We start from the raw sequence: 15,264 nt of genomic DNA on the forward strand, positions 1-15,264 counted from the left end.
CAGCTTACAACTACACACTCTTCAAACAACCACATAGCCACATTAATATGCCCTCATCCATACATCTGTATCACCAACATTACATGGCCAAGCAGCCAGTAACCTATAACTGCACACACTATTATACGCCAACACACTACCTTCCTACATCCAAGCACAGTCACAACTACATGCTCACAAGCATAGTACAGCAACACACCCACCATTAAATGCCGCCGTGACCAGCATATACCCCACACAGCTACCATATACCAAAGCATATAGTGTGACTTGCTAGAACATAGTCACACAAGCATGCATACTTTTACATATCTACACACATTAAACAATTGACTCAAAAACATCACATAGCAAGCTTACTCAAGTATTAAGAGTTTACACAGGTACAATCACACATTGACACAATGAGCATCAGACACCCAAACACACACAATTCTGCATGCATACAGCTATCAACATACACCCACAAGACTATTATTATAAACTAATATGTCAGCCAGGAAGTATTCTTATTGCTGCGTTTAACAGTATCCAGCAGTATTAATTCAGAAACAGTACTCCATCACAGAACCTTTCTCAGTCTTCTAAGTATAAACAAAAAGATTGTCAACATAACTTGGTTGTAACACCAGAACATTTCCCTGGTGGTACAGCACCTGGAAGGCTCCTTGAATGCAAGGGCGGACAAACACAGCTGTCAGTTCCTTGTGGATCACTAGTGGCCATTACATTTGAAGATGGCGGAAGGTCTCTCACAAAAAAGAAAGAACCTTGAGACCAATCTGTTCGCCACTGCAGAGAATGCGCAGTGTCAGCACTTCTCCAGAATGCGCAGTGTACACGCTTCTGCATTTTGGAGTTTCAAAAGCATCTCTCGCTTGGAGACTCATTTTGCTTCGAAGGGAACTCTGGACATATGTACGCCTTTCTGCTGATAGCATTCATGTCCAGGGTTGTCAAGAAGATTAGGTCTTACCGGGCCCATGTATATAGAACTTGTCAGCATGCGCATCTATCTTCCTGACAGGCTGCCTCTTAGGGAGGATCTCCTTTCCCAGCAGCAGGGCAGGGTACTACAGCCAAACCTGCTCACACTCCACCTTCATCTATGAGATTGAGCGGCAACAGTTGAAGGTTTTCGATCTCCCTCCTGAAGTTTGTGGTGTCCTCATGGCAGCCAGGGGTCCTTCCACTAAAACTGCCTACACCTGTTGTGAGAAGTTTGTGGCTTGGTGTTTCTTATGCCATGTGGACTCCCTTTCTGCACCTCTTGTGGAGGTTTTGTTATTTGTTCTTTCTTTAGCCCAACAAGGCTTTGTTCTGGGCACTGTTAAAGTTTATTTGTCGGCCTTTACGGCCTTTTTACATCTGCTGGATCAACCCTTACTGTTCAAGTCACCTGTTGTGACTCTGTTTTTGAAGGTTTTAGAACATTTGTTCCAGCCTCCTACTTTTGTTATGCCCTAGTTGAACCTTAAGTTGATCCTTAGTTTTCTCATATGTTCTCCCTCGTAGTGTTCCTACTGGCCATTACATTAGCCAGGAGGATTAAGTGAGCTTCAGGGTCTGTCAGTCCAACCACCATGCACCAACTTTTTCCCTGGCAAACTAGTCCTCCGGACGCGTGACACTTTTCTTCCGATGGTGGTCACCTCTTTTCACATTGGCCAAGCATTACTCTGCTTGTATTCTATGCTCTGCCTCATCCATCCAAGGAAGAAGGACTCCATAGTTTGGACCCTAAAAGAGCTCTGTCTTTTTACAGTGAATGTACTAAAGATTTACCAGAGCGAAGAAAAGAACCATCTCCAGATGGAGAGTCTTCTGTATAAAAATCTACTAGACGCTGGCAAAGAAGCAACCTCGGGAACTTGCGGGCTTACACTTCCAGTGACAAAGCCACCACTACTGCACAGGGGGCTACCTGCCCTAGACATCTACTAAGCTGCCACGTGGATATCTCTCCATATGTTCATGAAGCACTGCTGCTTGGATGGTCAGGTCCTTTGTGACAGGCGTTTCACCTGTTAGGTTCTCCAGGACTATTTGGTCTTAGCCAGTGCGCAGTCCCACCTCCAAATAGTTATTTCTTTAGTATCTATTTTAAGGTGAGAAATCTGCACTTAGAAGTATCTATCAGAAGAACCTGTTGCTTACCTGATGTAACGCTTTTTCTGGTAGAGACTTACTGCAGAATCCTTACCAACTCTCCCTGCTCTGCAAACCGGGCTCTTTACCCAAAAAGATCCTGTAGACACTGCACACTGGTCAAAACTATAACATTGGTTTTTGCATGCCTCTTCTTTTTTGGGGCGGAACTAGTCACAAAAGAAACTGATGTCAGCATGCAGTGGTGGCACTTGTATAGGCCCAGTGACACCAGTTCCAAAGCAGACCACGCAGAGCTGAACGACACCACCTACTAGTGCACAAAGGTACTGCTCAAGATGGTTTGGTCCTGGTCTGACACCTGGAGAATGTTCTAAAGTGCAGAATCTGTGGTTAGAGAGTCTTCCCCAGAAAAAGTGTTACCAAAGGTAAGTAGCTTGTTCATCTAAGCACTTCATTCTCATCAAACAGTGGAGGCACAGACAAGACCCAAAGATATATGTGACTTAATAGGCTATGTGTCCTGCAGTGTAACATCAGTCATGTCTTATTACCTATGAGTTAAGTTCTAGATATCAATGTATTCTTACCTCTTCTTTCTGTGTTTTGTATAGATTGCTCATTTAGATGAAAAATTGCAACATACAACAGATCAGCTGCATGAAAAAGACTTTGAAGTACTTCAGAAAGAACAACAGTTGAATCAGCAAAAGAAGGAACTTGAAAGAAAACAACGAAAAATAGATGATCTTGAAACAGTAGGTTTTCTTGCACTGCATTTTTTGGGAGTCATAAGCAGACATATTCGCGATGTTGTGAAATAAAATACAAAGACAGCCTTCAAAACACTGTTTTTCCCTTGTGTTTTATCCGAACATGGTGATAGTCTAAAAGCCTTTGATTGATAGAAGCTTACCTGTGTTGTATATTTACATGTTATTAAAGCATAGAAATGTGCTGCAATCTATGATCTGTATATATTTTTAAATTATAATAGATTTGCTCACATTATGTGTAATAGAATTGCCTATTTAAAAATGCCATGCACTTTTGTAAGTTAATTAGCAGAAAATTCCATCTAGTTATCATTATTGGTGAGTAGTTTCATTTTAAAGCGACCTGAGTTCCCTCGACACTGCAGTAAAATTTTTGAAAGGAGCAGTAATACAAGTTTTAATAATTGCAGATTCCTCATCTATAGAAGAACCTTGGGCGCCAGACTGGATATGAAGAATTCTTCCAGCAACACTCGTGCATGTCGGTAGTTGGGGCCATGTAACTCAACGCTGATGTTAGTTCTTTTTTTTCCCCCACAGCCTTGACCCAGATCTGGGCTTCCAATGACTCATAAAATCTTTTCACAGTATGATAGGGACCAATGTCCCCACCAAAAATGGCAAGTTGTACGGATACTACAGGAAGCGGATGTCAGTCTTGGGCGCTCACATGTTTTGATTGGTGCTTGGGCTCCAAACATGATTCTAAGGCACGCAACAAGTGTGCCCTTGTGCACCCGAAGGCAATTCAGGACCGGGAAGCAAAACATAATGCTGCAGGTCATAAGTTGTCATGATCAACTCGTAGGACCCACTTGTGATCAAGTCGTAGGGCTGACCTCAGTTGCAGCCAAGACGCCGCTCCTGCAAAATGTCCACTTTCCGATCATAGTCTTGTGGTAAGTCGAAGTCAGACTAGTCAAAAGCTTTAAAAAAATAAGCAGGACTCGATCCCATCCCACCACTCAAAGTTTAGCAAGAAGGTCAGATGGTATAAAGATGATTGCACTCCATAGATGTCTCATGAACCTGAACTAGTTCCACAGTTGAACCCCGTGCACTCTGAGTTACCCAGACCGTTATCGATCCCACAGAAAATAGTGCACTTCAGAGAGGCTGTGCTGCAAATTTTTGGTGTGATTTGGACTCCCCCCTGGCACCTTCAGCCCACCAGTGGGTCCACCTCTGATGTCATTAGCCTGCTATGGACCCATTACTGGGGCTGTACTGACCCCATTACTGACTTCTGCCTTGGTGCCATGGCCCACCTGGTTCTGTCCGTACTAACACCGGCAGTTCCAGTACCCATCAATGACCCGATCTGGATGCTGATTTCCAACCCTGAACCAATTTCTGCCCACTCCAAGCCTATGTCATACTATAACATTACGAAATTGTGATGTGTCTGTCATAACCAGATTAAAATTCAAGGCCTCTGCCTCAGTGCCAGTGCCAGCAGAGGATTCAGTCTTTATCTGATTCAAACCCAGTGCAAGAGGCTCCCAAAGGCACGATGATGAGGAGGGGGACAGGTTGCTTCCTCCTCATTATACTGGTGATTCATCGTATTTAGAGTTGCACATGTCAGATTGCATGACAGATGTCCTGAGACAGAGCTGGACTATCCACTTAGGCCACCAACTGAGGAAAGCATTTTGCTTGGAGTGTGTTGTGGAAGGCAAGTGAAACACTAGAATTACAGTTCCCCACTACCGAGTCTAAAACAAACATGTCAACTGAGTTCCATTTACCATGCAGCTTGACTCTAATCTGGTGCCTCTACCATGATTTAACTATCACAGGGAGCATTTGCTTTGGCTGTCATTTTTATCCTTTGTTAGAACAGAGAGCCTGCCAGGATACTGATGATGTTGATGCTTAGAGGAGATGTCTGGTTCCCCCATCATTATACTGATGATTCCTCAAACCTTGACTGATGAACCACTAGTGAGCTTGACACCTCTGGCTCGCCACATGGGCCACCAAAGAATGAAAGTGCCTCATTTCCATTGGTGGTTCTTAGGGCATCTGTGGTCCTGGAATTACAGCTGCCCTCCTTTGAGACTAAGTCAGGTGTTTTGGCAGAGAGATTTTACAGCCTGGGTCTGCTGACTTTGGAGCCCTTGGTGGAAACCATGTAAGAATAATCTGACCGCAAGCCAGCAGGTGGCCAGACGACATAGATCTGAGCCCGGTGATATAGATTTTTTTTCACTAAGCATACAACTCCAGAAAGTCTCATTATAGAGGCTTTGACCAGTAAGGTGAACTGAGGTCCATAAATGCAATCTGTTATGCACATGGCCTATGAGACATGGCTAACGAGATTCTTGCCAGTGTCCTGGAAGACCTTAGGACTTCCTTGGCTCAAACGATCCAAGATGGGCTGAATGTGGCAAAATATGTCATCTACGCAGGCTTGGATACTACTAAGTGCATTCGCGGGGCAGTTGGCATCAGTGTCATGCTATGCAGACACATCTGGATGCAGTCAACCAGATTTTTTGGTGATGTGCAGAAATCGCTGATGGATATGCCCTTTGATGAGTCTTGCCTCTTTGGTGAGAAGGCGAACTCCGCCCTGCAACACTTTTAGGGTAGTAGAGCCACAGTGCGTTCCTTTGTGATCCCTGCAAAGCAATTTCCACATCAGTTCTGCAAATATAACAGTTCCTCCAGGAGGTTAGCCTATCGGCGGAGACAGCCATTGCACCCAGCAATGCAACAGATTGCCAGTTCCTTCAGGGTTGCAGATGTGGCACCAGCAGACATAGCACAGGCCAGCAGGGGCGCTAGTCTTTCAGTTCTCCTGCTACAGCACCAACAAGCTGCTTTAGTTTGTCCTCACTTGCTCCCGTCCGACTGGTGGGGCCAGGATATGTCACTTTCTCCCAGTTTAGTAATCCATCATGACTGACAGATGGGTCTTGCAAATTGTTCAAAAAGGCTCTGCCCTACCTTTCCTCGTCCTCACTCAGCATTCCTCCTGCACAGGAAAACATTTTCAGGAGCATCTGTCCATCCTGTTGCAAGAGGTATGCTTTTACTCTTCAGAGGTGTAATTGAACAGGTACTGAGTTCTGAGAAAGGTAGGATTTGTTCTGAAAAAAAGATGGAGAACTCAGGCCATGCCTGGACCTTCAATCCCTGAATGGCTTCCCGCAAAGAACAAACTGAAGATGCTCACATAGGCTCATATCCTGTCTGGTTTGGACATGGGAGAATGGATGTCCTTGGACATGTATTTTAATATAACCATCCTACAGTCCCCACAGGCATTACCTTTGGTTCAAGGTAGGTCCGGAACACTTTCACTTTGCTTGCAATCCTTAAGCCTCTGCCCTGTCACTTGGATGTTCACAAATGTGATGGTGGTGGTTGTTGTCGGTCTTCAGATGTTAGTTCTTGTATTCTGGTAACTTGATACATGGCGGTTTAATGCAGGATTGCCGCAATCATTCATGCACCACCTCTGGGTGTTGACGGATCTCCTAGCATTGTTTAGGTTTAGCATAACCAAGCCTAAGTCCCACTTGAGTCCATCACTGAGGCTTCCATTCATTAGGTTGATCATGGATATGGTGAGGTTCAAGGCTTTTCCAATACTGCAGAGAAGTCCGTAAGCATTCAGCTTAGAATTCTGCTATTTTTGGCTCGACCTTGGATCCCAGTGAGGGTCGCTTTAAGGCTTCTTGGCCACTTGGCCTCATGCATTCTACTTGTCAACAATGCAAGGTGGCACATGCAGACCCTGCAGTAGAACCTGAAATCCCAATGGGCCTAGCATCAAGGCTGACTTTTCAACACCATCCAGGTCTCAAAGTAGATGTCCCAAGATCTGCAGTGGTGGCTTGCTGGTCAGTTTGACCTGCGATAGATCCACCAGGGATATTGGGTTGGGAATGAGAGTCATCTGGAGCAGGTGAAGGTCAGAGGCCTCTGGTTGTCAGTGGATAGCTAGCTCCACACCAGACTAGTGAGGCTACAGGTGAACTGTTGGGCCCTGGACGCTTTCTTGTCATTAGCCAAGTGGAGATAGGTTCAGGTTCTCACAAACAACAATCTTACCATGTGGCACTGTAACAAGCACAACTGAGTGGAGTCCTAGGTTCTGTGCGAAGAGGCTTTGTGCGATCTGGAGGTAAAGTGACAGTACATCTTCCAGCTCACCAAGCATGGTCCCCAAATCACAGTGCTGATGAACTGAGCAGATGTTATCTGGCAGATCATGAGTGGTGTATACATTTTAAAGTTGAGCAGAGCATGTTTGACCAGTGTGGAAAGTCCTAAATAGATCTATTTGCCACCATCAACAATTTTTTGTGTGTTGGAGTTTCTGCAAAAGCATTCGTAAAGTGGTGCATTCTGGCTCAAATGAAGTAAACGGTACTGCTGAAACCAGGCCCAAGTTATCCTAAATTCCCTAGACTGGGCCACAAGATTGTGGCTACCTGGAGCTCCAGAGTAGGAACATCTGTCCTATGATCAAGCTTTGGGCAGGACCTTCTGCCTCAGCAACAGGGGAGGGTGCCTCACCCGACCCTCTGCAACTTACACAACCATGTGTGGAGGTTGAGCAGTGGCAATTAATAGCATTTGAGTTGCCATCTGAAGTGGGAGAGGTCATCTTTGCTGCTTGACTCTCTATCATAACATTCATCTTTGCTGCATGCTAGGACAAATTCATAACCGGGTGTAGTGCTTGAGACACCGACTTCTTACAGCCAAAGCTGTTAGGCATCCTTTTGTTTGTTTTGTTTTTTTTATTCCAGGAAGGCCTTGCAGTGGACACTGTAAAAAATTATTTATCTGGCCATTCTATGTTTGCTGGACTAACTATCATTGTTTAAATTACCATTTGTGATGAGGTTTATTAGAGGTTTGACATATACATTCCTACCCAAATTGTTTGTGATGCCCCAATGGAACCGTAAATTGGTCTTTTCACTTTCCTCATATGTGCTCCCTTGGAGCCTGTGCATATGTTCTTCTTTTCATATTGAGAGCTGGTCTGAAGATGATATACTGTGTGAGTCACGCTGTTGGTACCAGTGTGGTGATCTGATGGCATGCATGGTTGCGCACCAGGGATTTGTGGCCATGCAGGCATTTATTATTTGATGGGTCCAGGCTTTTTCGAGAAAAAGTGGATTTAGTGTTGGAGAGGCTTCAAAGTCAGCTATGTCCTATTCCTTGTGATTGCTATCTCCAGACTGCTAATTTTGCCATTTACCTGAACAGTTTGGAGACATAGACAGGTTTCATTGGTCACCTTCTGACATTTTGCTTCTGTGTTACATCATAAGAAGTGGCCTTTGGAAACTGTACTCATCCCAAAGTTCTGTTTATAGGTCTGGTTAGACAGCACAGCTAATAGCAGCACATGTTGTAACCAATTCTTTAAAACATATGTAGAGTAGGCTTAGGCCCCACCAGAAAAGTCTCACCTCATGCAGTTGGCTATTTGGTGTATGCCTTCCTACAATGCTCCCTTTGGGATGCATGATGGGTTATTTTATGTCTGAAAGTAGACTCAATCGTCGCTCTATTCAGTTGGAAAGATGGTCCTGCCGCCAGATGCCCCTATAATCTACAGAATGTGCTGTGCCCTCTGAAAACTGACATTTTTTAAAGAAACGGAATGCCATGCTGGTGTCCTTCGTGTGGGGAGGAAAAAAGAGCAGGGTGGCTATGGGCGTTTTGAAACTACATCAGGAGGGTTGTGGTCTCAGTTTCCTGACTTGGATCTACGTTTTGATGCAACACATATTCAGCATGCTGCAAAATGGGCATTGGAAGACGACAACCTGGGAAAAGAGGCTTCTAAGATGGACCTATGGGAACAACTTACTGATTGAGTGCTCTTGAAGGGAGGAAGAGTTCCACATACATACACTAAATCCCCATATATAATCAAACAAACACCATGGTTATAGGGGAAGAGAGACTCTGGGGAACTAAAATGACTACCAGGCTTCTTTGGATGTGGGATCTTAAGCTCTTCTGATGTATTGGCAATGATGTGTCAGTAGTTCATTAGCGAGAGAATAGTTGTAATGTTTTTGGGGGGGGCTTGTACCCTGGTGAGATTTTTTTTCCTTTTCAGGAGGGCAGGGAGACATTAGGGGTGGGACCAGGTAATTTCTTATAATGCTTACAGCAGAATATTATGGCAATGGATATATGGAGGGATTCCCCTAACGTGCCAGCAATGACTGGCACACTTAAGGTCATGTTAATTCTTTGTGAGCATCTGGTGACTCGCATGTATCCGACATTGAATGCAGACGGCCCAGGCATGTGTCTTGGGCCAGGCATGCTTGGGAGATCAATATTACTGATGACGTCATAGAAAGAGATTGGACGACTGCTCCTCCGTTGGTCAAAACGATCTCGATAAATGCTAGATTAAAATTGATACACTTCAATTATTGACAGCATACATACATGACCCCATCCACCCTCCCATTACTTTAAGCATAATCTACCTAAGAAGGGCAGCACAGTGCCCCGGGTGATGAGCAGATGGGGCAGCTTTTCTGAAACTGGCCAAGAGCTGGTGCAGGGTCCACAGTTTCAAGCAGGGGTCACAGAGTACCTGCAGATGACAGCAGGAATCCGGCTGTTTTTTCTCCCAAGCAATGTCGACTCAGAATTATTGGTAGACCCAAAAAAAGAAAAAGATGCAATATCAATTTTTACAGATGGCATTATTACCAGCTAATAGACATTTGGCCATTAGCTGGATCGGCACAGGAGTTCCCACTGTTGACGCTTGGTCAGGGATGTGCTAGAGGGCCCACAAGCACAAGAGGTCACTATCATGAGAACTAGAAGGGATGATAAAATGCAGGAAGATATTCAGATGGGGCCAGAAATAATGTAGACCCTTTTGAGAACAGAAGCCTCGGAGACAGACTAAAAACTACATACTTGAAAAGTGATCTGAAGATACACCTAGGTGGTTTCTCCACTGTTAAAAACTGAATGAGATAGTATGTGTTGTCCAAGAGGTTTTTTCCTTATGGTTAAAATGCATTGGAATCTGAGGGGAGGAACAATGTCATTGTTATTGTTGCTGAAGATAATGTAGCTCGCTGTGTATGATATAGAGTTTTTGTATATTAAATCTGGAAAATACATATTTAAAACAAAAAAACATTAATCTGTTCGTCACATTCAATTCTTTATCTCCTCTATGTTTTCTACACAGAAATGAATTAGTTGGCATCAAAAGGTCCGATGTATGGTGACAAATGTGGACCCCGGGCTGGAGGGCCCCAGCTGCATTGATATTCTGATCCGTGATTCATGATTTTTGGTGTGGGCGAGCACAGATTATGGTTGTGCACCATGACCAAGTCCTGTCTCATAGATTGTGCACTTGTTAGACCAGAAGACACTCAAAAAAGCTCTGCTCTTTAGCAGTAAAGAAATACTGCTGTTATCAAGAGGTGAGAAACACAAGTGTAGCAGTGACAGAATACAATTTTTGTACTAGTGAGGAGTGTAAACCATGTAGTGCCATACATGGAGGCCACTGGGTTACATGGTGGAGACCCAAGGAACTGAAAAGAGATATGGATGTGGCGAAGCCATCCCAGAAATATTTGAGTATAGCCTGCATTCATGACAGCTGGGTGTGGCACACACTGGAGCTATGGGGAACCAGACTCTCCTGTGCAATTCAAAAGGGCTCTTTGATTCTGGAAAGGTCACTGCTCAGTGAGGCCTGGGCACATTATAATTAAAAATAGTACATATATATTATTTAATTTTAATCTATTTTATAAAAACATATGTACTTTTTAAATATATTTTTAACATTCATTTATTTTTATATTGTCAACTATTTGAAATAATTTAATTTTTCATTATTTGTTATGGTGTTTTATTTTAAGTCCTTACCTACTTTCCTTTCTATGGGAGGTTCGTTGCAATAGCAGCGGTTCTCCATGTGTAGTGCTGGTTTTTCTTCAAAAGTGTAAGTTACTATAAAAGTGAAGTTTGTAAACCGAAAAGTAGTAAACCTACTCAAGTCATTTTGGGAATCGAAACCAGATTCTCAACCATCTTATGCATTGCAGTGAGGTTGAAGTTCATTTGGTGTAGCTAGTACTACTAGATGAACATAAATGTAGCATTTCTTGAGATCCTGATCACCATCCGCACATTTCCCTCCACTTCAGGTGGTCACTCCTATGCCTTTGCTCAAGCTCCATTTCTCATTTCCTGTGGACAGTTTAACCTTGTCATATAATGCACTATAGATGTTTTGATTTTGGATGTCCCTCATTACCCAATGCCATCAACTGCTAATGGAATGGTTTTGTCCTTTGCATTTTGTGAACCAGGCCCTTAGAGTTCGCCTATAGCAACAAAAGACAATGAGAGCAAACAACATGGAATTTTATGGAAGCCAAAGTTATCTAAAAGGGAAGGGATCAACAGTATTTAAAACAGCTCTCAAAGTTGGTATTTTCAGCTGGAACCTTATTAATTTGGTAGTGTGTGTGTGAGGGCAGTCAGAATTAGTAGATTTTGCCCTGTTTACCGGAATTACTTTAGCCTCTTCATAGAAGCCTAGGATTATCAGCAGGACCCGAAGTTGAAGGTGTATGTAGTCAGACATGCTTAGAGTCAGTCATGAAGGAGGTTCAAGGGTAACAAAATAGTTCTGGTATGAGACCTTCCAACATTGATGCTGGAAGCAACATCATCTGGCATTTTGAGTGGCAGCTGTTGATAGGTTGTAGGTTCAGTACTTTTCTCCTATCAGACACAGTTCAAGAGTGGCTTCTCAGGGAAGATGCAGGAGGTGGCTTGTAGGGGCTTTGCATAGAAAGAAAAATCTCATGAGTGGTAGAAAGTTCTGCTGAAGGCCGAGTTGATTACTACTTTCCAGACAGATGCCTTCACTTCACCCAAACTTTCCAATGACCTGCACATTTTTGGATGGTACATTTTTGCCAGTGATTGGTACTGAACAATATTCACCATGCATCCATCAGAGTTTTCTAGAATTCGGTTTTCTAACATGGAAACCATTTGACTGAGTTTCCCATTTCTCCTGTGTGTAGTGCAGCACTGATTTCGAGCAGGCAGGCTCTCAGTCACAAATGGCTGTCCTCTGCAGATCTCTTGATTCTAGGCTCCCTAGCTACCTGACCGTTCAGCACGTGGAGCTCCAGTGCCAGACAGATACTGTCTTGTCCCTGATAGTACTCCAGGAAACAGTTTTCCCCAATTGTGGAAGCTGCTTCAGTCTAGGCAGGATAGGAACTGTTCTTACCAGCTCCTTCATGGAGTAAATGTTTCATTGATCTAAGCCTTCTATCAAACCAGACTGGGGTCCCTGACTGATACTTTTATAAATGAAAGTGTTCCTCCCAGAGGTGGGGATTTTATGTATGTGAGATATCAATTTGAGGTTTTCCTCAAGCAGAGCTACACCACCTTTTTCCCCAATGCAACATAGAGAAATGTTTACAGAATTGGGTTGGGAGAGCCAAAGTTGTGCATCCTGCACTCCCTTAATCTTACACATGCAGCTTTCTCTTTTTATTAGCAACCGTTCAGTCCCTATTTTGTTCTCTGCAACACCCCTGCACCCCATCTCCTGCCCACCCTTTAAAGGGAGGGCCACTGTGAGTTGGAACAGAAGGAAGCCCCCACTTCCTTTCATCTGGGAAAGCAATAACTCTTGTACTAGCACAGTGATGGCCCATTTCAGGTAGGACACCATGCAAAATTGAAGGCAGATCATGTCAGGCAAACTCATTTACATCCATATTTGGGAGCCATTCTTTGTTGATTGGACCTCCAAAAATTAATTAAGCTACAAAGTTTGGCCTATAGGTGTAGGAAGCTGGCTCTGTATATACTATATCAAAAAGAGATATAGGCCCTCATTCCAACCCTGGTGGTCTCTGACCGCCAGGGTGGAGGGCAACGGAAGCACCGCCAACAGGCTGGCGGTGCTTCCAGGGCCATTCTGACCGCCGCGGTCAGAAAAGGGAAACCGGCAGTTTCCCGCCAGTTTTCCCCTGACCCAGGGAATCCTCCATGGCGGCGCTTCTTGCAGCGCCGCCATGGGGATTCCGACCCCCTTCCCGCCAGCCTGTTTCTGGCGGTTTTCACTGGGTGTCGTGGGGCCCCTGGCATGGGCAGTGCAGGGGCCCCCTAACAGGGCCCCATAAAGATTTTCACTGTCTGCTTTGCAGACAGTGAAAATCGCGACGGGTGCCACTGCACCTGTCGCACCCCTGCAGCTCCGCCGGCTCCATTCGGAGCCGGCTTCCTTGTTGCAGGGTCTTTCCCGCTGGGCCGGCGGGCGCCCTTTTGGCGGTCGCCCATCGCGACGGGTGCCACTGCACCTGTCGCACCCCTGCAACTCCGCCGGCTCCATTCGGAGCCGGCTTCCTTGTTGCAGGGTCTTTCCCGCTGGGCCGGCGGGCGCCCTTTTGGCGGTCGCCCGCCGGCCCAGCGGGAAAGTCGAAATGACACCGCGGAGCGGTCTTTCGACGGGGGAACTTTGGCGGGCGGCCTCCGCCGCCCGCCAAAGTTGGAATGACCCCCATAGTGTGCACAGAGTCCATGGGTTCCCCAAAGGCTTAACAGAGGCTAAAGGCGATAATACTAATGCTCTCTTTTGTGGTAGTGTAGTCGATCAGTTAGGCTTATCAGAGGGTAGTGCAAAGCATTTATTGTACACACACAGACAACAGAAGAAGCACACACTCAATGACTTAACTCCAGACCTATGGTTTTTATATAGCAAAAATATATTTTCTTAATCTATTTCTAGGACCACAAGATTCAAGTTGCAGGTAAGTACATAAATTAATACGAATCTCACATATGTATCAATACCACTTTGATTGGAATTGCTAAGAGTTGTACAGTTTTTGAATAAATGGCAATATTCTGTTTTGAAAGTTGACAGCAATTTTCAGAACAGTTCCTGGGGGGGAAGAAAAGTTAGTATGTTTTGCAGGTAAGTACAACACTTACAGTTCCGGTTTCCAAGGGTTTGGAAGTCCACAGGTTGGAGTTCAAGTTAACCCCAAACGCCCACCACCAGCAACACGGGGCAGGCCAGGTGCAGAAGTCAAAGTTGAGGCAAATTTAATATGAGCTGCTATGGAGACTGGGGGCACTCGGTTTCAGATCTGTCGGCAGGTAAGTACCCATGTCTTCAGAGGGAGACCTGGGGGGTTTAGAGGAGCACCGGCTGGGGTGCATAAGTAGGCACCAAACTCATACCCTCAGCGGCACATGGGTGGCTGGGTGCAGGGTGCAAACAGAGCGTCGGGCTCCCAATGCTTTCCTATGAGGGGACCCCGGGGATGACTTTGATGCTGCAGGCTGGGTTTGGGAGGTCAGTTCAGGAAAACCACAGGCTGGACAAATAGGAGGGCCACCTGCTGAATGTTGCTGCACCGGAGGTCGGTTTCTTCAAGACAGTGCAGTGCAGGTGCAGTGTACCTTTAGGCGTCAGATATCTTCATCTGGAGCTTTCAAGGTTAGGGGGCGTCATCTGGATTCACATTGCAGGCGTTGTTTTGGAGGGCAGGAGAAGGCAACCCAGAATGGGAACTTGTTCGGAATCGCCTGGGGATTCTCTAGAGCCGGTTGGTCCACCTGGACACCGGCTGTGGGCGTCGGGTGCAGAGTGGTCAGGGGTCCTGGATCTGGGAGGCTCTGTAGTCCTTAGTTGTCGTTTTTACTTGGACAGGGCCTCTGTCCATATGAGCTGTTGGTCCTTTGTGATGCAGGTAATCCTCTGGAGGCTTAGCAGAGGTCGCTGATCCAGCAGGATGCAGCGCTTTCTTGTGCAGGTTCTTTGAAACAGGGGACAGGCCGTTAGGGCTAGGGCCAAGTCAGTTTTAGTCTACCTTCTCCTCTGCTGGGGTTTCAGCTTAGCAGTCCTTCTTTCTTGTCAGGTCGCCAGGAATCTGACGAACTGGGTTCAGGGGAGCCTTTAAATCCTGGATTTAGAGGTATTATAGGACTCAGAGGGCAGTAGCCAATGGCTACTGTCCCTGATGATGGCTACACCCTTCCTGTGTACTCTCCCTTTGGGACATAAACTTAACCCTATTGGTCCCTGTCCTCCAAACTAAGATGAGGATTTTGCAGGGGGTCACTTCAGCTCTGGGCACCTTAAGGGTGGTCCCAGCTGAGGTGGTCACTCCTCTTTGTTTTTCCTAGGTTTCCCACCACGCCTGCCACCAAAAGTGGGGCTTTGTTGCGGGGGGAGCGGCAGGCATCTCTACTAGCTGGAGTGCCCTGGGGCACTGTAACAGAAGGCGTGAGCCTTTGAGGCTCACCACTAGGTGTTACGGTTCCTGCTGGAGGGAAGGGAAGCTCCTCCACC

At 45.5% G+C, this 15,264-nt stretch overlaps 1 protein-coding gene across 4 annotated transcripts in view; it reads left to right on the plus strand.

Annotated features, from left to right (window-relative positions):
* Nucleotides 1–15,264, plus strand: part of CCDC18 (coiled-coil domain containing 18) — a 574,107-nt gene that overhangs the window by 484,731 nt on the left and 74,112 nt on the right. For all 4 annotated transcript variants that reach the window (XM_069232377.1, XM_069232374.1, XM_069232375.1 and 1 more), the window contains one exon: nucleotides 2,724–2,867. In XM_069232377.1, coding sequence (XP_069088478.1) covers nucleotides 2,724–2,867 — 144 coding nt within the window. The remainder of the gene's footprint in view (nucleotides 1–2,723; nucleotides 2,868–15,264) is intronic.

The sequence above is a fragment of the Pleurodeles waltl genome, chromosome 4_2 (genome assembly GCF_031143425.1).
Source record: "Pleurodeles waltl isolate 20211129_DDA chromosome 4_2, aPleWal1.hap1.20221129, whole genome shotgun sequence".
In the NCBI taxonomy this organism is placed as follows: Eukaryota; Metazoa; Chordata; class Amphibia; order Caudata; family Salamandridae; genus Pleurodeles; species Pleurodeles waltl.